This window comes from Alligator sinensis, unplaced genomic scaffold (genome assembly GCF_000455745.1).
Source record: "Alligator sinensis unplaced genomic scaffold, ASM45574v1 scaffold420_1, whole genome shotgun sequence".
Classification (NCBI taxonomy): domain Eukaryota; kingdom Metazoa; phylum Chordata; order Crocodylia; family Alligatoridae; genus Alligator; species Alligator sinensis.
In genome coordinates this window covers 1,287,470-1,309,994 of record NW_005842298.1, presented here as the reverse complement: position 1 = coordinate 1,309,994, position 22,525 = coordinate 1,287,470, and the positions used below count along the sequence as shown (strand labels likewise).

General features: G+C 41.0%; 1 protein-coding gene across 1 annotated transcript in view; it reads right to left on the bottom strand.

Moving 5' to 3' along the window:
* DNAH5 (dynein axonemal heavy chain 5) overlaps positions 1 to 22,525 on the bottom strand; it is a 291,360-nt gene that overhangs the window by 145,601 nt on the left and 123,234 nt on the right. Inside the window, exons 25-34 of the mRNA XM_025209635.1 lie at positions 21,770 to 21,988; positions 20,852 to 20,914; positions 19,781 to 20,019; positions 18,539 to 18,779; positions 17,641 to 17,840; positions 12,633 to 12,786; positions 11,516 to 11,679; positions 9,726 to 9,882; positions 8,021 to 8,233; positions 4,019 to 4,243 (exon numbers count right to left, since the gene is read on the bottom strand). Of these exons, the coding sequence (XP_025065420.1) occupies positions 4,019 to 4,243; positions 8,021 to 8,233; positions 9,726 to 9,882; positions 11,516 to 11,679; positions 12,633 to 12,786; positions 17,641 to 17,840; positions 18,539 to 18,779; positions 19,781 to 20,019; positions 20,852 to 20,914; positions 21,770 to 21,988 (1,875 nt within the window). The remainder of the gene's footprint in view (positions 1 to 4,018; positions 4,244 to 8,020; positions 8,234 to 9,725; positions 9,883 to 11,515; positions 11,680 to 12,632; positions 12,787 to 17,640; positions 17,841 to 18,538; positions 18,780 to 19,780; positions 20,020 to 20,851; positions 20,915 to 21,769; positions 21,989 to 22,525) is intronic.

The window sequence follows — 22,525 nt, the reverse complement described above, 5'->3', positions numbered from 1 at the left end:
GGCTCGCGTTCATCTTGGAGTCAATAATGACTCCGAGATCCCTTTCTGCCTCTGTGCTTTCAAGAAGGAAACTCCCCAGCCTGTATGTATGCTGTGGATTCCTTCTCCCGAGGTGCAGCACCCTGCATTTGTCTACGTTGAACTCCATCCTATTCTCGTCTGCCCACTTTTGTAGTCTGTCTAAATCTAGTTGCAGCCTCTCTCTCCCTTCAAGTGTGTCCATCTCGCCCCACATCTTAGTGTCATCAGCAAACTTGGACAGCGTGCTTTTCACCCCCTCATCCAAGTCGCTAATGAAGATGTTAAGCAGTGCAGGCCTGAGGAACCCCACTGTTCACATCTCACCAGGTTAAGTACAACCCGTCTACCACTATTCTCTGGGTGCACCTCATCAGCCAATTTTTTACCCATCCAACTGTGCAGGCATCAATGCCACAGTCAATTTATTGATGAGGATGGGGTGAGAGACAGTGTCAAAAGCCTTCTTAAAGTCTAGAAAGACTATGTCCACAGCAACACCATCATCCAAGGATTTAGTTACTTGGTCGTAAAAGGCAATCAGGTTGGTCTGGCAGGACCTGCCTTTGGTGAAGCCATGCTGATTGCCGCTGAGCATGATCTCCCCTGCAGGCCCCCCACAGATATGCTCCTTGATGATCCTCTCCAAGAGCTTCCCGAGCACCGAGGTGAGGCTTACAGGCTCACCTTGGGATAATCACTTGGGTCCTCCTTCCTCCCCTTCTTAAAAATAGGGACCACATTAGCCAGTTTCCAATCCCCCGGCACCTGGCCAGATGACCATGAATGCTCATGCAGCTGGGCCAAAGGCTCCGCAATGACCCCTGCCAGCTCCCTCAACAACCCTTGCGTGGAGGGCATCTGGACCTGCAAATTTAAAAGCGTCTAGCCCTTCCAGAAGATCCCAAACTACATCTACACTGACTGAAGGCTTGATCGAGCTATCCCCAAGATTGTCCCTAACTCTGGTAGGTGGGATATCTAAAAACTCAATTCTCTACTCATTTCCAACTCTGACTCATGCGTGGGCTGATCACATATAAAATGATATTACTAAGAAAGAGCTGACGAAAATAGTAGGAAATAAGTCAGTACTCACAAGCAACAACATGACGCAGTTGAAAATATGTCTAATTTGGTCAGCTGCACCAGATTAAGCATATTTCAGACTTAAGATCAAGGTGATCTAGTAAAGGATCACCTTGAGAGGCTGGACACCTCCAAGTCAGCTAGTCCTGACAGATTACACCCTAGAGTACTCAAGGAGCTGGTAGGTGTCATAGCCCAACAATTGGCAAAAATATTCAAAAACTCGTAGCACTCGGGTGAAGTACCTGAAGACTGGAAGAAGGCCAGTGTGGTACCCATCTTCAAGGAAGGGTGGAAAGTAGATCCTGGGAATTACAGGCCAGTCAGCTTGACCTCAATCCCCAGTAAGATTCTGGAGAAAATTATCAAGGAGACCCTTCTGGATAAGCTGGCTGAGGGCAACATCCTGAGGGACAGCCAGCACTGTTTTGTCATGGGTACGTCTTGCCCGACCAAGCTCATCTCCTTCTATGACAAGGTGACGTATCACCTGGACAAGGGAGAAGAGATTGATTTCATATATCTGGACTTTTAAAAAAATCCTTTGATCTGGTGTGCCATGACTTCCTCATGGAAAAATTGACCAACTGTGCCCTCATCTACACCACAGTCCATTGGCTGTGAAATTGGGTCATGGGTACGTCTTGCCCGACCAAGCTCATCTCCTTCTATGACAAGGTGACGTATCACCTGGACAAGGGAGAAGAGATTGATTTCATATATCTGGACTTTTAAAAAAATCCTTTGATCTGGTGTGCCATGACTTCCTCATGGAAAAATTGACCAACTGTGCCCTCATCTACACCACAGTCCATTGGCTGTGAAATTGGCTCTGATGTTGGCCTCAGTAGTGGTCAATGGTAGCAAATCATTATGGCGCTCTGTGACCAGTGGCATCCCCCAAGGCTTGGACCTTGGACCAGTTCTCTTTAACATCTTTATCAATGATGTGGACATTGGTGTCAGAAGCGCACTGGCCAAGTCCGCTGATGACACTACACTTTGGGGCATAGCGTCCACACCTGAAGAGAAGCTAGTGATTCAGGCTGACTTGGATAAACTTAGTAAGTGGGCAGATAGAAACTTGATGTTCAATACCGATAAATGTAAGGTTCTCCACCTAGGAAAAAAAAAAAAAACCCGCAGCATACTTATAGGCTCAGCAGTGCTATGTTTGCTAGCACCATTGCTGAAAGAAAGTCTTGGGGGTCATGATTGACCACAAGATGAACATAAGCCACCAATGCGCTGTCGCAGCTGCTAAAGCAAACAACTCTGGCTTGAATCCATAGACACTTCAAGCAAATCCCAGGCCGTCATCCTCCTGCTGTACTTGGCCTTGGTGAGGCCGCAGCTGGAGTACTGCATCCAATTCTGGGCTCCACAATGCAAGAAGAATCTTAAGCTTCTCAAGAGAGTACAGAGGAGAGCCACATACATGATCAGAGGGCAAGAGAATAGGTCTTATGAAGAGAGGCTGAGAGCCAAGGGACTCTTCAGCCTGGAAAAGCACAGGCTCAGGGGGGACCTGGTGGCTGCCTATAAGTACATAAGGGGTATACATCAGGACCTGGGAGAATGTCTGTTCACCAGAACACCCCAAGGAAAAACAAGGACCAATGGTCATAAACTCCTTCAAGACAGTTTTAGGCTGGACAGAAGACAATTCCTTTACTGTCCAAGCCCCCAAGACCTGGAATAGACTCCCTCCAGAAGTGGTGCAGTCACCTACTCTGGACTCATTCAACAAATGCTTGGGTGCTGATCTTGCTGGGATCCTTTGACCCTAACTGACTTACTGCCCCTGGGGCAGGGGGCTGGACTCAATGATCTTTGAGGTCCCTTCCAGCCCCAACGTCTACAAAATCTATTAAGATGCAAAGCCTTAGTGTGTTGAATTTGAAAATATATAAAATATACAGTTGGCAAATTCACTCATTTTTGTCCTGAATGTTTGTGGAAGGAGGAGAGAGGGATCAAGTTCTTAAAAGAACATGCTGTTGTCTTCCTTTTATAGTATCTGTCCCATTTTGGATTGCCAGCAGATAAGAGGTGCAGTTTATTCCAACAAGCCAGTATTGAGACAGAAATGTTGTTATCTCCATTGCTGAGATATGATATATTAAATATTACCTCCTCATTTATTTGTAAGCTACAATCCTAAATTAAGCATTTTTTCTAAGTGGTGATGAAGAGACATTTATCTTGTGGACTTAATTGTCCTTTAAACTAAGGCTCTCTTGGAGGCTTTGACAGCAAGAACTGATTCAGTCAATGCAAATTATTAATTTTGTCAGTTCTGGGCCATTTACCATCCTTAATAAATTCTACACTAGAACCTTTCAGCTTATTTCAAGTCTTATTTAATGACTTATAGAAGGTAGAATTGCTTGAAGAATTTTAACTAAACTTGTGGAATTAAAACATTTTAAAAGAAAGGTATCCTAAAAGCTTCACTATTCCTCTTGAATTGACACTTGTACTTGCCTTGGGATGCACGCATCAAGGTCAACTGTGGGCATATTAGTCTGGCCCTGAACTTCATCTGTGCAAGTTAACTTGTAAGTGCACAGAACAATTATAAAATCAGGGCCCATCTTTTAAATAACAAATGGACGGTTTTTTTCCTTACAATTTTAAGTTTTAAAAACTAAGAATTCATCAGTCTTGACTGTAAGTCACTTTAGTGACTTATTTTTATCCACAGAAGTATAGTGTGATTTTCAGAAATGTAGGCAGTATCTCAGAAAGTTATTGCTATAGGTTGGAAACAGTGCCACTTTCAGGTAGGGATATGTACAATTGTGGTATCTCCAAACTTGCATCCAGCCACGTTTTGGACTGTAACAGCACATTAGTTAACGTTCTTCAAAAGACTAATGTTGCTTAAAGCGAAATTCACAATACTTACTAAATCATCAAAGATGTCCCTCTGGTGTACATGGATAGTGATTAGTGTCTCGTATTTAATTCGTTCAACTGAACTAAGGTCTTTTGTTGTCATGTCTATCAGAGTGTTAAGTAGGTCCAAGAAAAACTGGTTTGTCTTCTGCATTATTTTTTTATCATACCGGGCATTAGACAAAGCTTCTTCTGAGTCCCTTGTCCAAATCATTTGGATTCCCAGTAACCCAACCTTGCAAAACATGAAATAGCATGGTCTGAGAAAAAGGGTTATTTGTAGTGAACATATATATTATCTATAAATCTTTCATTGCATTTTGAAATGTTACTCATGCATTCATCTAGGATATACACTTACCTGAATAATCATATTTAAAAGCCAGGATATGAAAAATTTTGTGACCGCTTTTGAAAAAGACTGGGGTACCTGATCTCTGAAGAGATATTTTTTCCATCAACATTCCTTTGCCATTTCTCTTGCCCCAACTAGTGACTACTTCTTTTCAATGTTACAGCACTGCTTACCAGCAGATCTCAAAAAACTTTAATGAAGTCACATGTAGCAAAACCCACAGTTTCTTTTTTTTTTTCTTTTTTATTTAAAGATATATTCCCTCCCCTTCCCCTAACCATTTCTGACCCTCTCGGCCCTCTCTATCCCTTATAAGTGATTACAAGTAGTACTAGGTAAGCTAAGTTCTTGTAAGCTATTATTGTAATAAGCCCCTTTTTATATTGTAAATAGTGTTCTGTTATGTTTATATTGATTTTTACTGTTATGTTGCATTATATTGTATTCCTATCATTTGTGTATTGAGTTTTATTGTTTCATATTAACATTGTATGATTTAGGTCTGAAATGTGGGTTGGAATGAGTGACATCAAGTATCCATTTTGTGCATCAGGGTCCCATCTTGTTCCCATCTTGTCCCCATGTCCTGTTGTGTAAGATGTTGTAACCTATGACTCATACCCACCCCTCCTATGTAAATTGGTCCCTAAATGAATGGGGATGAATGAGGGTGCTTCAGAGACAAATGGCAGTAGGTCTAAAAAATAGCTTCCTCTGAATGATGGAACCATCAACTTGATGACCCAACCATCACCCTGCATTGATCCCTCCTTGCCTCAAGTTTTGGAAGACAAAGACTGCTGCAGAAAAATCAGTCAACCCACCATTACAGACACCTGAAACTGCATGTCCTTACCTAAGAGTGCACATGCTCCATACACCAGGGGCTGACTCTTACCTGGGCATGCCCCTGCCACTAGGATCATAGGAGGTCTGCCCCTATAAAAGGGGGCAGTGAAGACAGACCCAGTGGGATGCCCTCCATCTGGATCAGCACCATGCCACACCATCTATCCACCCAGAAGCCCTGCCAGTGACCCCCCTCTGGACAACACCTTGCTGGAGAAGACCCCAACTAGCCATCGAGGATCAACTCACAGCCCAGGATAGGTAGCTATCTCCCACCTTCCTTCCCCAAGTAAAGGACTTGGACTCTGCTTCTCTTCCCTATCTGGACTCCAACCCTTCCACTGAGTCTCTTTCTCCTGCTCCCAGAGTGAGTCAGTGAGTGTCTACTTAATAAACCTATAATTTTGAAACCCTGAGTTTGGTTTGGTTTGTCTGTTTCCTAGCCATCTCCTACTTGCCACTGGGCTTTTTCCCTTGCTTCCACCCCAGCACCAATGACCTCAAGTAACCCTGGGGCCACTTGACCTTAAGTAACCCCAAGCCTCAGTTCCTCAGCCCAGCTTCTCTCTAGTCTACTGGTTCTAATCCCAGTCCTGGCAACTTTTACTACACTTTAACTCTCTCTCACCTTAACCTTCCCCTGGGTATCCCAAGTACCCCAAGCACACACATACACACCTTACCATGCAAATTAGGAACAAATATTTCATTGTGTACATGATATATGAATTAGTGATCTGTGCATGTGTACTGAGTGTGTGGGTATTGACAACTGATTGTTGTCTAATTTTTGGTGTGTATGTGCTTAACTTGGTGATAGCTATGCATGTGCCTAGGCTGGTAATATTGGATGTGTATGTGGCTAAGTTGGTAGTGTGCACATGTGTATGTGCACGTGTGCGCGCGCATACGTCAAATTGATTTTTAGAGGTGCAATTGTTTCACACCCTCCTGTCTAACAGAGCAATTTTGAGATCCCGAAAGTTGGCGTGACCCCACAGGGAAACACATGTACCATTGAGCTTTACACAAAACAGGGAAGCACTGTAGCAGACTGTCACCTCTGTCTCTGCCCAAAAACTCTCTTATGTGACAATTTGGTTAACATGGTCACTGCAGGGGGCAGACATCCCATCTCTTTAGGCAATCCAGAGTTGTAACCCAAGTTGGATACATTCCTGAGGGATGGAGCAAACCTGCTTCCTCTGCCTATTTGACTGGCATCACATACCTTGGTGGGGGGGCTTAGGCTCCCTACTATTCTAAGCAATGCCAGTCTACCCAGCAACTAGTGATGCATTTCAAATCGGTTGGCTGGCAGCCAACAGGTGCTGGCCTTCATTGGACCAGGTAAATGAGGTCATAAGGGCTATAAGTTAAAGGACTGCCCAGGAGGAGAAGCAGTAGTCATGATAAAACAAACAAACAAACAAACAAACAAAACCTCAGAAAGAAGCTGTGCCATCTGAAACTTGCTCTCTATCTTGAAACTCATGATCAACAGACTGCCTGCCTCCAGAAGAAATCTCCACCTGCCTCTGGATGATACTTGTAAGATACCTGAGATCTAACTAGATATATAGCTTACAGTAAAACTCAGATGCATGATCAAAGGCTACCCAGCCACCCTGTTTGCTCTATGAAATTTCTTTGATATTGCTCTACCCTGTACCCTATTCCAAACTTACTCCTTGTAACCAATAAAATTCTCATTTGTACCCAACATGGGAGACTTATTGGGAGTGGGTCTAGATTATGCCTTGGGGACCCCTTGGTTCAGCTAAGGGAGACCATTATTTGTGCTTCAGACTAACAGAAGCACCCCAAGTTCTTGGAGTGGGTTGAGTACCCTCAAAGACTACCAGGCCTGTGTTTCCCAGGGGGCATAAGGCCAGGATCAGTCCAGACTCAGTGGTGGTGGCATTACCCCCAGGCTAGTGGGTGTGCTCCAAGAATTGGGTCAGCCAGATGTGAGGTCCCCCAGGGAGGCACTTAGAGCCCAAAAGGTGGTCAGGTGCAGTGAGGTAGGTGGCTCAGTGCAGGCGCACTCCCTACTGGACCGCAACAAGCACAACTCAGCTAATAATGACTTCTCAAAAATATTGAGTATCCTATATTTCCATCAACTTGCATGGAAGCCTGAGTGCTCAACATCTATAAAAACTAGGTCCTCCATCACTTTGCCCAGTCACATGCAGGAAGTAGCAGTCAAGGTTGTCACTCAGATCTTTAATACCACTCAACTGCAATGATTCTTGTGCCAATCAGTTTAGACTAAAGCATGAATTAAACAGTCAAACTGATAATATTATGCTCCAATTTTAGAAATGCATTTTCTTAACATTTATTTCTACTGGTATGCCAAAGCCCCATGAATAGGAAGCACGAACTGTTTGTCAAAAGCAAACTTTCAAATATACTACTGTTTTTTCTGTGTTCAGAAACACAGAATTAACTGGAATAATTTTATTATGGTTTCTGTTTTTAACATTGTGGTACTAAGCTTTTGAAAAAAAAAATATCTCCACTACCACTATTTTATATGCACAGAGGTTAAGTTTTAACTGTTCATAGTGTTCTAGGATGCAGTTTCTCTCTGTAGGTTCTAGATGCCTCATGAGCACAACTAAATTAACAATACTACTACTTTCTAAAAGGACATTAAAATATACCCTTCAAGTTTTGCCCTGTTAAATGCCAGCTCTATTTTTTTTCCTTTTTTTTTTTTAAAACATATAACTAAAGCATGGTAACCTAAGAAATTACAGTTATTTGTAGGCAATCCTTCACCCATTTTAAGAACCTTACCTGGGCTGGAAAAGTAGAGAGGAATTCTATTAATTGAAATCCAGTTTCCTGAATATTTGTGGCTGCCTGGCAAATTACATGATGTAATGAGGACTGGGATTCCTTCAAAAGGGAATTGAGCCAAACTTCCACATTACCTTCAGCCATTACGGGTTTATCCAACTCAATTTCCTCACCCTCTCGAGAGCAAATCAACAGAATACGATCATATACCTAATAAAAACAAGATGTTTCAGCACAGAAAATACAGTGGATGCATGTTCATTTTTCTCAACTTTGGTCATCAAATAAATTTTCATAATATTTATTTCATGCCCAGTTTTTAACTGGACATTTTATTTTGATCTAATGTCATGTGCTATGAAGAAAGATAAGGAAATGAAGATGAATACCAAGAGGCTTCATCTGAACCATGATGCTATTTCAGTGGTGCTTAAGCGATACTTCAGAGGACAAATACAATTAAGGCAACTAAATTGGTCATGCCTTTTGGGGAGCAGGGGGTTGGTTTTGTTTTGTTTAAGAATTGCTTGATTCCCCAACTGATCATTAAGTCCCACTCATCTAAATGCTGCACATACACAACAATGCAGCTTCTAGTCTTGAAATCAGGGCAACAGATGAAAGGTGGGAAGCTGTGGAACAAAGTGCATTAAGGGACTTGCTCAAAAGTAACACAGAGAATATTACAGAAATCAAATGAGTATTTAATACTAGCTAAGTGCTTTCATCTCAAGGTTGTGCTAGTCTCAGGAAGAGATTTTTCTGAATTGCTTGAAGGGCTTAGAACACCAATTCAATAGGACTGATACTTCTAAAACATGCAGTTACTTCTGTAATACTGATATTTTCCTATCAAAAATGTTGGGAACAGGTGGGAGGGAAGAAACCAATAGATTTACATTCCATTCACAGGGAATTGTATTGGCAATTATAACATGTTCTGAACATGATGGCCACTGACAGTACGTGTCTTTCCAAAGCATTACCAAAGTAAACTCATGGTATGTCACTTGCATGATAAAGCATTTGGAGAGAAATGTCCATGGCAAGGATTTCAACAAAACAGCCAGCAGTCCCCAGTAATGAACACTTAGCCTTTATATATTTTTCTTTGCAGAACTTACTTCTAGGCAAATTTGTTCTACCTGGATTTCAGTTTCACATCTCAAACATCCTAGATTTTGAAGTTTAGCCTTAAAATCAATAACCTAAAAGTTAACTTTTGGAACCAACACCAAGGAAAGAAAAGGCAGGGAGTGAAGAGAGAATGCTTTTTAATATAACATAATACAAATACCTCAGCTTACATAGTGCAGGTTATGTTTTCCCACTGGAAACATTCAGACAAGAGAGACTCATTATCATGGCAGGCTTTACTTTTTTAGAAACTCAAATTCCCTTTTAATCAATGTTTTAAACTGCAGGAGGCAGGGTTTGCTTTTCTTCTGCTTAAAATACAGTTGCTGGTGAAAGTCTTCTGAAGTAAGAGTCCTACTCTATACATAAATTTACCTGTCAAATAAGGTAAGTCTGGGAACCCAAATCTCCAGAGAGATAAAAACCTAACCAGAACTAGTGAACATGAGCCTTGGCGTATCTGTCGCATGCTCCACTCACTATCATAAAGCTTAGCTTTTAACAAAGAGATATGCATTGGTTGCTGATTTGTTACAGAGACTGGTGAGATTAGAGCTGTTCATACCTTTTCATGGAACCTGACTGTTTTAATGTTGTCAAACACATTGAGCAGGTGGGCCTGTATTGTGTGAGAGTCTGAGGCCTGGCCAAGAATTTCCAAAAGAGCAGGGTCAGATACAAAGAAGAAACGAGGAAAAAGGAGTCGTTTTTTCTCCAGATACCTGGAGTTGAAAACAGGAAAAAAAAAAGTCACAAGCCTTATCATGGTAATGTATTCAGTATGGCCTTAAGGTGAGCTTTGACTTATCCCTTTGGTGATGGAAGACCAAGCTCTCTGAATACACCACATTAGTATAGTTTTCATTAATGCTAATACAACAGCAGTTCAGACGCATCATACCATGATGGTTTAAGAGTGCCTTTGATGTTATTCTTTTGTATTAGATATGATTTCACAGAAAGTAGCCATTGTTTAATAAAGGTCAAATTGAAGGGGCAAAAGGCTACTAAAATTTAAACAAAGATTTTTTTGAAGGAAGTACATTTTTCTCACTATTCACAGTCAGCCTGTCAACACACTCGAGAAGATTCAGATTAAGGCGTACATGTATTTCATCAATTTGCTTGCCCATCCAACTGACTGGGTTGGACATTCTGTTAGCTTCCACAGGAACCAGGCAGTGTACAGGCCTACTGGCCTCTGTAGTCAGATGCTACTATCCAGAAAGTGACTTATTACCCTCCTCTTGCAGCACTTACCTCAAGTTTAAGTTTCAGTAATTTGTTTCCCGATTTTTCTTGTGTCAAGGTGACTAAACTCTGCCTGGCTCCACTCCGAGTAGACCAAACACTGAAGGAACCACCCTCTTTTCTAGTCCTGCAGCTAGATAATTTATTATATTTACCCAAATCAATACCAAACTATTTACTGTATTTACCCAGATTAATACAAGACTACTTCGAATTTAATACAACCCACCAATAGTTAGATTCTATACCTGGAAAATTGTAAAATACTATTCTAGATTTAAAATGACCTTCCACTAATTACATTCTATATTTGTGTCCCCCTGCCCATATTGTTGTGGCAGGGAAAGCAGCAGTGGGGATATGAGAAACTAGACCCCTGCCCCTTGTTCCACTGCCCCTTTTCTGCCTGCTACCTGTCCCCCACCATGGGCCATGTCCCCGCTTGCTGCCTGCCCCTCCTTGCCTGTGCCTGCCTCCCCGCCCTTGCCCCCATGTGTGCCTGCCCCCCCTCTCCCTGCCTCCCCACCCCCTCTCCCCACTACAACCTGCCTACCCCACCTCTTGCTCCCCACTGCAGCCTGCCTTCCCCACCCCCTGCCTCCCCACCCTCTACCCCTGCAGCCTATTTCCTCACTTCATTCCTCCCTACAGCCTGCCCCCACAACCTCCCATTCCCCACTGTAACCTGCCTTCCCCCATTCTCTGCCCACTTGCCCATACAGCAGCAGCTATGCTCCAGGTTGGGGCACACAGCTCGAACCAAACAGAGAGAAGCAGCAACACTTCTAAGCTGGGCTGGGTCAGGGCTGGAGGGACCAGAACAGGTAATGGGGGAGGGGGCAGGTGGGGGCAGGGCAGAGGGAAGGCTGCAGGTTTCCACACTCATCACATTTCCCCCCAGCCAAACAAACATTCCAGCCCATCACAGGAATGGTGGGCCCCAAGACCAGGACCAAAGCTGGAGCTGAGCTGCTGCCTGCCCCAGCCAGTACTCAAATCCAAGACAAGGTTCTCCCCCATCCCATTCTATTTGGAAGGGGTCCTTGTCTTGGATGTGAGTAAATATAGTAGCACTTTTTGCTCATGACCTTTTAGGAACCTTACCCTGTAAGTGACTTTTGACAGATTTCTAGCTGCTCTAGTAAGTGTGGCAGCAGTTGTCCCATGGTTTCATCTCCCACACAGCACTGTACCACATTCATTGTCTCGTGGGCCCGTGTCATTATCTTCACCCATGATTTATCTATGTTGGAAAAACGCTTGGCTTCCTAGCAGGAATAAGAGGAAAAGCAGCTATTAATGCAATTGAGGTTATTAATTTGGTCTCCTAAACATTCAGCTTTGGTCACCTATCCCCATAGAAGGTCAATTTCTGCAAACTATCATGCTGTAGAGATTTCTACACTTTAAGTCACCAGAATAAAGCCCAGTGTCTCCATTTGCTGCCTGCCTTTTCTCAAGGAAGCTAACAAAATAGCTGCCATGTCTCAACTTTAAAAATGATGGATCTAACACATTTTCATTTACAATTTTAATGTTACCTCATATACAACTGGATTTTGTGCTGTACTTAAGATTAGTGCCTTTGCATGTAGAATTCAAGCATAGTTGCCAGTACTTGTAATAATTTCCTCTTACAATCTATGCAAGTAACATGCACCTTCATATTTAGATGCCTGATAATTCCCCTTTTTATATAACAAAATGAGTATCTAAAATATGAAACCCACAGATACAAATGAAGATCCTTATATTGTATAATGTCATTTTAACTTCTTGCACTTTTCACATATGAATTATTATTTTGTTATCTAGGCACACTACGGTTTGGCAGCTAGTAATTAGAGGGACCATTTATGTCACATGAATTCAATGAATTGAAGGCCACCCTAGTTTGTTTCTCCACAAAATACAAGATTTAGTTGTGTGCATTCCTTTATTTCTTTTCAAAACTTGTACACAAATCAATTTCTTAAAAGACTCCTTGGTAAATGATGTCACATCATAAGTCCATAACCTGAACTAGTACTTCTTAAAAAGTAGGATTCAGACTTTCATGCAACTGGTCAGATAAACTTACTGCAACACATGAATAAGGCCAGAGAACAAAGATGACTTGGCAAGAATTGTAAAATCTGCAATTCAGGAATGGTTATCCGTCACTATTTAATTAAATCTTTTAAATACAATTTACTAAATATTTAAAAAGTCATTCAAAAACCTTTGGAAGCTGCTTTGCAATGTCACTTCCTACAAAAACAGCCTCCAAGTAAATCCACAAGTTCTGAACTGTCATCCAGTTTTCAATTACGTCTGTTGTGTTGGAAAGGTAGTATACCCATTTTTGAATCTGTGCCTTGAATGGTGTGTTGTACCTGTAATAAAAACATTTTTCCATTATGTATTTTTGTAAAGAATAAAAAAAAAAAAGCATCTAAGGCATTTTAAGAATCAAATACTTACCATGATAAATGGGACACACCACCTTAAATGCACAGAATTTTTGCACTGTAACCAACTCTGACTAAAGCATAACTCCAATGATTTAATTAGCACATATCACAGTTTAAAAGTAGAAAATAAATGAAACGTGCTTTTAGAGAGATTATGCTTTGGGAAGTTTTACCCAACATTGTTCCTTAATCTTCTTGAAACCACAGTGTGATCTAGTGCTGCCACAGAAGAAACAGACACAAGTTGAACAAGGCATCTCTGTCAATATAACCTTGTAGCATTTAGTACTTCACTTTAATACTCTCTCCAGGCTAATGGCGAGAAAATTATATTTGGAAGTTTGCTTTTAGAAAATGATTTGTAGGTAAAATAGATAGTACACTAAACAATGGTCCAGAGGACCAGCAAGGGTTAATTGGCTTCTAAAATCCTGTTTATGACTAAGTTTCATTCAAGGCCCACTGTATCTGAAGCCAGCAGACACAGGCTTGGAAACTGTTCTATAACAGATAAGGGACTCTGCTGCAGTGACCAGGTCACAGTGACCAACTGCAGAGCCTTTGGGATTTCCACTTTGGTGGATGGACTAAATTAAGACACTGGTAAATGACCAAATTAAGATGTGTGCATGTAATGGGTTTGTTGAAACAAGAGAATATGCTGACAGGACAAAATATGACTATGACAACCACAGGGAAACCAAATCAGTGGTACCCAGAAATGAAGTCATCAGGAAGGGGAAAAGAAAACAAAAGAAGGAATTTCAGAGCAGCAAAGGGCCCCTGAGGGGGGAACCCAAGGTCACCATGGATAAGGAGCACACCACCTGCCCATCTCACCCATTCCACTGGGTGGGGGGGGCGGGGGTGCCTCAGCCCTCAACCTACAGGCTGCCAACATCTAATTATTCAAGAAAAAAATCACAAGGTGAAGCTTGTGAAAAATGTACCTTCCCTCTATAACAACCCGAGGACTGGTAAATCTGAAATAAAATGGGGTGGGAGGTAAAAGGCGGGGGTGTTAGTTTGTTTGCCTTGCCTGCATTATTCTTACCTGTTATCACTGCCTATCAATAAAACTTGCCTATTATCAAATTTTTAAAAATCTGTGGTCAGTCTGAGGGCTTGGGTCCACCCGAACAAGGTATCTGGGTCATAAATCCAGTGCCAACACATTCATAGATTGTAAGGTTGGAAGGGTGCTCAGAAGATTGAGTCCAGCGCCCCTGCACCAAGCAGGAAAGACAACTGGGGTCTGGTGACCCCAGTAAGGTGTCAGGGCCTTTGTCATTAAAGCTGAGGTAACAAAACTTTTTTGTGGAGGAACTTGTAGGCTAGAGACAGACATTCAAAAAGCCCAAGAGTAAATTGGATCAATCTTTGCAGGTTAGTCTAACCTAGATAAGCTAAACTGGTTTGTAACTGCATAGAGATCCCCCTCTAGGCTCACGAAATCCAGGCACAGGCCTGCAGTGGCTCATGCTAGAAGCCAGGCTGGGAGGAGTACTAGAGCTTCCCTCCCCTCCCTTCTTCAGCGCTGAGCTGGGGGCAGGGGTGTGGTCAGGCCCCATCAGGACACTGATTAGGGAGGGGTTCCCCCCATACTGTTGATAACAGAGCTTCAATTACACAGCAGGGAGTTTCACAGGGAGTTGTTAGCATTTTTCAGCCCATCAGCAAAACAGATTCTCTCATTAGTTTGAGCTCTTTCTAAACAATTTTTTCCAAGGAAGGAGCAGAGGGACATTACAATCTACCAGTTGATTAGCTCCAAAAAGCCCTAAGCTGACATTGTCCTGTCTGCCTTTGGCCCATCTCCCACAGCACTGAGCATAGGCAGCATATGGTAAGCTAGCTAATGCTGAGAGGAGTCTGCATGTGGCAGAGGAGATGGGGGAATCCCTGTTTGAGCAGGGAGTGGTGAAAGGGAGGAGGGGGAGCAGGAGGAAGCCAGGCAGATGCCTGCAGTCTCTGCCAGAGCTCTACCCAGGGAGCAGAGGAGGGGCCAGCCTTGCTGGGCTGGTGCAGAGAGCAGAACCATGCCCAGAGTTGCAAAGCAACTGGGATGCTGGGGTAGTCTGATTTAACTTAACCCACGAAGGGGTCTGGTACAGACATTGCATAACTGATTCGGGTCAAACCAGTTTAAGTCTAAAACTACTTTCAACCACGTGCCTCTCAAACCAGTTTCAGCCATTTTTAAACTGGTTAATGTGCACTGAATGTCTGTTCTGTTACAGGTTTAAACCAGTTTCCTGATCACTTATGCCAGTTTATGTACAATGTCTGTCCCTGGCCACAGAGTGATTCAATTATATGATTTTGGAGAACAATTTATCTCTTTATCTAGCTATTAGTGAATGTGATAGCAATTCCAAATGCCTCACCTACTTGGAATTCCAAAGTTCTTGAGCTCCATATTGTCTGTCAGTTTTTCTTTTTTAGTTCTAGTAACCTTTTCTTCCTCAGTAAAGTTACTGCTAGATGAAGACTAGATGAAAGTATTGTCATGTGTATACATAGCTGGTTGGGTCATTGTGTTCAACAGGCAGTCACCAATAGCTCGATGCTTAGTTGGTAGGAGGCATCAAGTGAGGTTCTCCCAGGTGTCTGTATGGGGTCTAGTGCTGTTTACTATCTTCATTAAATTATTCAGACAATGGGATTGAGTGCACACTTTGCAAATTTGAGAACATCACCTAGTTGGGTGGAGTTGTAGGCATTCTCCAAGTGTAGGGTAAGGATGTGGAATGATTTATGTAACTTGGAGAAATGGTCTGCAATCAGTCAGATGAGATTCAACAAGGACAAGACCAAAATCCTGCACTTGGGGTGGAATAATTGCATGCAAAAATACAGACTGGGGAATGATTAGGTAGGCTGTAGTACTGCAAAGAAGAACCTGGGAGTTACAGTAGACCATAATTTGAATACTAGTCAGTGTGCTCTTGTTGTGAAAAAGCCAAGAATATACCAGATTGTATTAACAGAAGGATTACTTGCAAATCAAGTAATTGATTCTTCTACTCAATTCAGCACTGGTGGCTTTGCCTGGAATATCATATCTAGTTTTGGGCTTCGCACTTCAAGAAAGAGGTGGACAGGATGGAAAGAATCCTGCCAAGAGTGACAAAACTGATTAGGGGCATGGGAAGGAAGATTTATGTGGAAAGGTTGAACAAACTAGGGTTATTTAGTCTGGGAAAGAGAAGACTGAAGTGAAGTGAAGATTTGGTAACAGTCTTCAAATACCTGAAGGGTGATTACAAAAAAAGATGCAGCTGGGCTTTCCTCTGTGGCCTTAGGGGACAGAACTAGGAACAATGGCCACACACTGCAGGAGGGGAAATTTATGTTGGCAATTAAGGGGAACTTTCTAACTATGATGCAGAACAAGCTACCTAAAGAAGTTATGGAATTTCCATCCTCAGAAATTTTCAAGAGTAAAGTTGGACAGTAGGCCTGTGAGTAGTGGCTAGTATTTGCTTTGAATTTGGATTCAGCCAATCCAGGGGACAGCGATTCAATTCAGCTATTCGAATCACTGTCCCAAATCAATTCAGCTGAATCTGATTCAGAGATTTGGCCACTGCTGAATCAGCTGAATCTCCGAATTGAACAGGCCCCATTCCCTGCCCACTGTCCCAGTCCCATCAATGGCTGCCCCACCCAGCCCCAGAGTCCTGGCACTTAAAGAAGGAAAAAAAAAAAAAGCTGTGCACTCATCAGCTCCTGCCAGGTTGGGGGGGCAATCCCTGTTACCCACATTACATTGTGGGGGACTCTTTATTATCGGGGCATCTCTCTTCAGGGAAAATGCATTGCAAAGGTGAACTTCATGATAAGAGATTTGGATGCCTATTATGACAACCGTCTACACTTGTACACTTGTACACTTCAATAGATATCAACCATTTTGGGTCAATATTTGTCCAAGACAAAGCTTCAGGTTCATATAACTGGCTGACTCAGACCACCCTGAGGATTGTTAAATTCAGCTCTTTTGACGCTTATGTAGTTCTTTGCACAGCAGCTAATCAGTCATCTCAATAGTTGACCACACCCTGGTCTATGGTCCTACAAGACCCCTTTCAGGCCCTTCAACAAATGTTTTGTCCTCTTCTGATAATCAATGATGAATACCTTCAGGACCTGAGATAATCATCTCTACCTCTCAAATAGAGGCACCAAGATTATAAGATTCCTTATTAAAGAAAATGTGCAACGCAAAGAGCCAACCAACCAGTTTTCCTTAAAATTTTGAGTCAAGACCTAGAAGCAACACTATTTTAGCAAGTTTCATAATGGACCAAATCAAAATTAATTAATCAATCAGTTCAATAAAAATGAACATCTGATAAGAATTCCTCGTTTTCTAATTATAAATAAAAATTTAACATGGATTATTTATTTAATCTTAACTCAGAAATCATTATATACCCAAGTCATATACTTTCTGTCATATATACAAAAGACTTAATGCTCAAAATTAAGTCTCCAAAATAAAGAATGTAATGAGGTGCACAGATCAAGAATATAGTTACTGTTAGGTGCAATCCAACAACCTGCTTCAGATGTATTAGTATTTGTACTTACAAAGCCTACTAACAATAACATCTAGGGGGAAGAAGTCATTCAGCTGTATTGGGTAGCTTTCATAACTGATGGTGTCTTTCCCCCCCACACACACACACAATCTTATGTTTCCATCTACTTTAGGAAAGCCAACTTGGTCCTATAAGTCATCTGTTAGTCTGCAAGTCTTTCTACCATTACCTGTTGCTCATGAGAGAACCCAGAATCATCAGACTATCCTCCATGCTAGCAATTGTTTCTGAAGTGCTGTCTCCTCTTAAGAGCAGTTCACCACGGGCTTTAAAGTTGGCAAAGGTGAATATTTTGTTGTCCCACTCAACAATCACTTGTTTTAGCTTTTGCTCTATGTCCCTCTCCTTTACAGCACTAATGCAGATATCCTGTAAAATAAAAATAGTATATTAATGTGAGAAGTTTCTTCACCTCAAATTCAAGAATCCATAGTTCAACTATGTGTTCTCTTCATTTGACCAACTAAATATAGTAAACCTAAAAAAAGAAAAAGGTACCAACAAGCTTTTCTGAAACAACTTAGGCGTACTGATGCTAGAAACAGCTTATCTAGGAATGTCTGCATTTTGAAGCAGTCAGCACACTGGATGAACACTGAATGAGTTAGATGCAATGTTGCAGAACTCCTTATTTTTTGCAGGCAAACCCTAGCTTCTGCCTTCAACTCAAGGACAAAGATGACAGGGGTGATACAAGAGCACACACCTCATGATGCCTTTTACTGAACTCCTTAAACTAGGATGAAGGAGAAAAGCCGTTACAATACTCACTGCCTGAACAGTAAGAAATGTGCTACCTGCACAGCTTTTAATCCCTTAGCAGTATCCCACTGAAACCTTTAGTTTGTTTTTAAATATATTGTGATGCGTCATAAGCATTTTATCAGAAACCTTCAAGGTGAACCAGAGGAGTGAGATATTGATCACCAGTGTCATTGTGTATTCAAGTCTGTGCACAGTGGAGAATGAATAATAGCATGTTCTGCTGCCTTTTGTTTCAAGTGTGGAAGCAGTGTCGCAGGAAATCACACGATACCAGTATATTTCAGTTCCATTCCAATCTGTACCTCTATCTCTTCTTTGTATTTCAGCAGAGGTGCTTCCATGATATTCCTCAGTTTGAAGCTCTCACTTTCTACGTCAAAACTCTGTTCAGTAAGATCTGTAATTCGCTTCCAGTGTCGAGCCATCATTGCTTTATTAGACATTAGCTCAAGCAATGGACAGCACTCACTGAAATCATCAATCGTCTTCTTTAGGTCCAGAAATGCCTGCCATTCCTTCAAAGCTCGAGGAAGCTTATGACATCTGTGCATTAAACAATAAATTACCTTTAAAAAAAGTTTAGGCTGTTTTATGACATTAATTGTTCAAGATTACTTAGGGCTTTAACTATGATGCAACATACATTCCTATAATTCAGAGTACTTTAAGGTTCCTGGATTTTTTTTTTTAAATGGCATTTAAGATAAACTGTTTATTTCATCACTATTCAACTGCCTATGAACTGATGCTATCATCTGCATTTGACATTATCCACCTGTGCTTCCATAAAATGCAAGTGCCTCTTTACCATTAGCTTCTTTGTATTTATCTCGCACTCCATGAAATGAGCCACTTCACATTAATAGATCATCCATCATAACCTGGCCACATGAACAAGGGTGGAAAACTGCATTTGTTTAATATTATTCTTGGTTACCTTTTGGACATTCAATAACAAGGATGTCAAATCATCATGCATCTTATTTTTGGAAATGTTGAAAAATAACTCAGCCTTCTCAAATATGTCCTTCCCCTTTTCTCCTCTGACCATATTCCCAATAAGTCTATTGGGTACAAAAATTCCCTCAACTACTCCACCCTTTTGTACAAGGGTATTAGGATTGATTCTCCAAAGAGTAATTAAGTGCTTTCTGTTCAACTCGGATAATTTTAGGGTATGCCTATCCAGCACTAAGTCAGGAAGAAACCCTTAGTTAACATAAGACAAGTTTTCAGATGGAAAGTCTTTTCAATCACATTTTGAAGCCATAAATATCCTATTCCAGAGAAGGGAATCATCAGTTCCTAATTCAGTTGCTTGCTTCAAGTAAGCAAAATTAATTATTTAATGAAATTTTTCAAGGAACAAACCTGAATTTATCCATTGGTAAGTGACCCCAAATCTGGTAAAAGCCAGTGCCAAAAGAAATAGTTTTAAAAAGCAAGAATTACTAATCCAAATAGGTTCAAGAGGAATTAATATCAATATTCAAACAGTAGAAAACACAGGCAGCGTTAGCTGTACAATATTCAAATAGTCTTACCCATTTTGAAATTCTAGAAGTTCATTGTTGATTTTCTCAATATTCACTTCTGACCAAAGAATATCATAATAGCCATTGACAGTGTCAATGACACTATTATACAGGCTGTACAGTTTCCGTAGCAAGTTCAGCTGCTTCTTTATCTCAAGTAGCTGAGGATACTGTGTGACAGGCAAACCAAAGAGCTCTTCTCCACCTGTATAAGTTATATATTTTCGGAAGAGGTTCTCAAATCTGTTCTACAATAAAAAAGGGCCAAAATTAGGGTTAGAACCATAGAAAAGAGCAAATACCAAAGCAACTTATCTAAAATAGTGGCTAAGCAGCAAAGGAACCCATAGCAAGAAGTGGACAATGGTCAAATCTTAAAAAGGTATGCTTAAATAAAAATACAACTGTCAATAATATGCATGTTTGAAGTCCTCATAGTAGTGAGTGTTAGCCTAAAAAACTATGATGCCAAGGCTATTGCAGGAACAGCAGTGAGGACTGAAGACAGCACTGAGGTATGGCTCTTTGGTTGTACATTGTGAGCAAGGTTATCTTGAGCTTGTCTCAAGAAAGGGATTTGAGTAGGGGACCATTATACCCCAACCAACTAGCAAGAAAAAGAAGGTTATTCACATGAGAGTAGTAAAACCAAGATTTGACCTCTGATGTCAGACTGTATTTAATGAGAAGTGTTAAAAAGAAGCAAACTGCCATCTTTAGGGCAGTAACTAATCAAGGTCAAAGTAGTATTTTAGCAAGAAGGAAGAACAAAAGCATGGCTAGACATGCCAGCAAATATCTTCAACATCATTATGCAGACACCTGGACATAGTAATTATGTGTTATTTCAAACATCCTGCCTTTAAACTGCATATTAGCAAGTGTCTGATAATATTTTCTCTTTTCTTTGATTACCCCATCATAATACACAGATCTATTTTCCAACTTTGTTACCAGTAGGCTTAATTAAGTGGATTTTAGCTATTAAATAAGCATATTCATTTTTATTATTATATTAAAATATATTGTTAAACACAGAGTGGAGCAGCACATTTTATCTTCCAACTTAACAATGAGTACCTGGAACATGATCAGCCTGTCATTGGCTTCCTGGGGCTCCAAACCTACTACCATTGGTCCATTCTGGAATATAAAGAATAAAAACAATTTCACAGTTTATCCCAGGCAAACAAATTTCAGCTTAATTTTCTAGAATAGAAGTCTATTGTATTTGTTCATATCTAACAATTTAATATCACTGGCAAGTCCCTGAAAAAATCAGCACCATGAAGTGTTGATGAAAGATCAAGGGTGACAAAAAGGTACTAAGGGGTGTAGGTTGTAACTGTGCTGGTCTAAGGACATAGGCAGACAAGGTTCTTTGGGTCAATAAGATTCACACAAAGATCCTCATCTGCCAAAAAAAGTATGAAAATATTTTTTATACTTAAAATTATTGTATCCACTAATTGATTCTATTTTTGTTTTCAAGAGGTAGGCATTAACTAGCTACTTTAGCCGAATATCATCAACTGGTCTGCTCCAACTCAGAATGGACTTTGCTTGACTTTTCTATTGGTTCCAACACTGATCTGCTGATTTCAATGAATCCTAATCATAGGGTAAAGTTAGTTAGTTGTTTTTCCAGAGCCTGGGATGGGAGGCTCTTAATGCTTAAAGGAAAAGAAACTAGGAACTACAAAATGTATAGGGATAATGGTGAAGTGTTTGGCAGACCAGAAAAACAAAGGAAGACAGACCTCATGAGGAGGTATTTTGCTCAGAAGAGTGCAGTGATCATCTGACATCCCAGTGACTACATACTATACATACAGCCCACTCTTCAGGATGAACACAACAGCATTTACAAGGATTAGCATTCTTCTGATATCATGGACCTATCCTTCTCTCCAAGTAATTTTTTCCCTATATTGAACATGTATCCAAACCCTGTCCCCCAACCTCCCAATTTTTTTGAAATACAGCAAATATTAATACCTTGTCATAATCTGCATAAAATTGGTCACAGTCTTCAATGAAAGTCTCCACAGTGCTAATAAGCTCACCCCGGAATTTGGGCTGCAAAGCTACTAGCTCATTCTGCACTTCATTGCCCCGGACCAGCAGTTTCTCCCAGACATAGCGCAAAGTGTCCACCTTTTCCATCTCTTCCTTTGCCACCAGCAGCTGATATTTGTTTAACATGGCGTAAGATTCCTGTTGGAACAATGGCTGCATCTCCAGCTACTGTATATAATATATATTATGTTCTACACAGAATACATCTATAAATACACAATCATTGTACTGGATAACAAAAATGATAGTCCTGCTTTGAGAAGGAAGGAATATTCACTAATATCTATAGGTGTGCATGAAAAAAATATTCACATATAAAAATTAAATATGAATAATATTCTGACCCAGAACATTATGTTAACCACTGGGTTATGAAGCCAGACATCCAAGCCAAACAAAAATTTTAGGTCAACCAAAAACTGAGATCTCCCAATTTGACCCTGTATGACAAATTTCAGAACTAAACCAGGTAAGCCACAAAGAAGTCATGGATGAACAAATTAAACACTGCAATATAAAACTTCTTTTAGAATACATGTTTAAACTTGTACTAGAAGCCGAGCTCCAGAGACATTCAAAATATAGATCTTCTCCCCGCCCCTCCCTCATTCCCGGGGCTCCAGGCCACAAGGCAGTCAACATGGCTGACTAATCATGCCAAACCCAGAGAGGAAT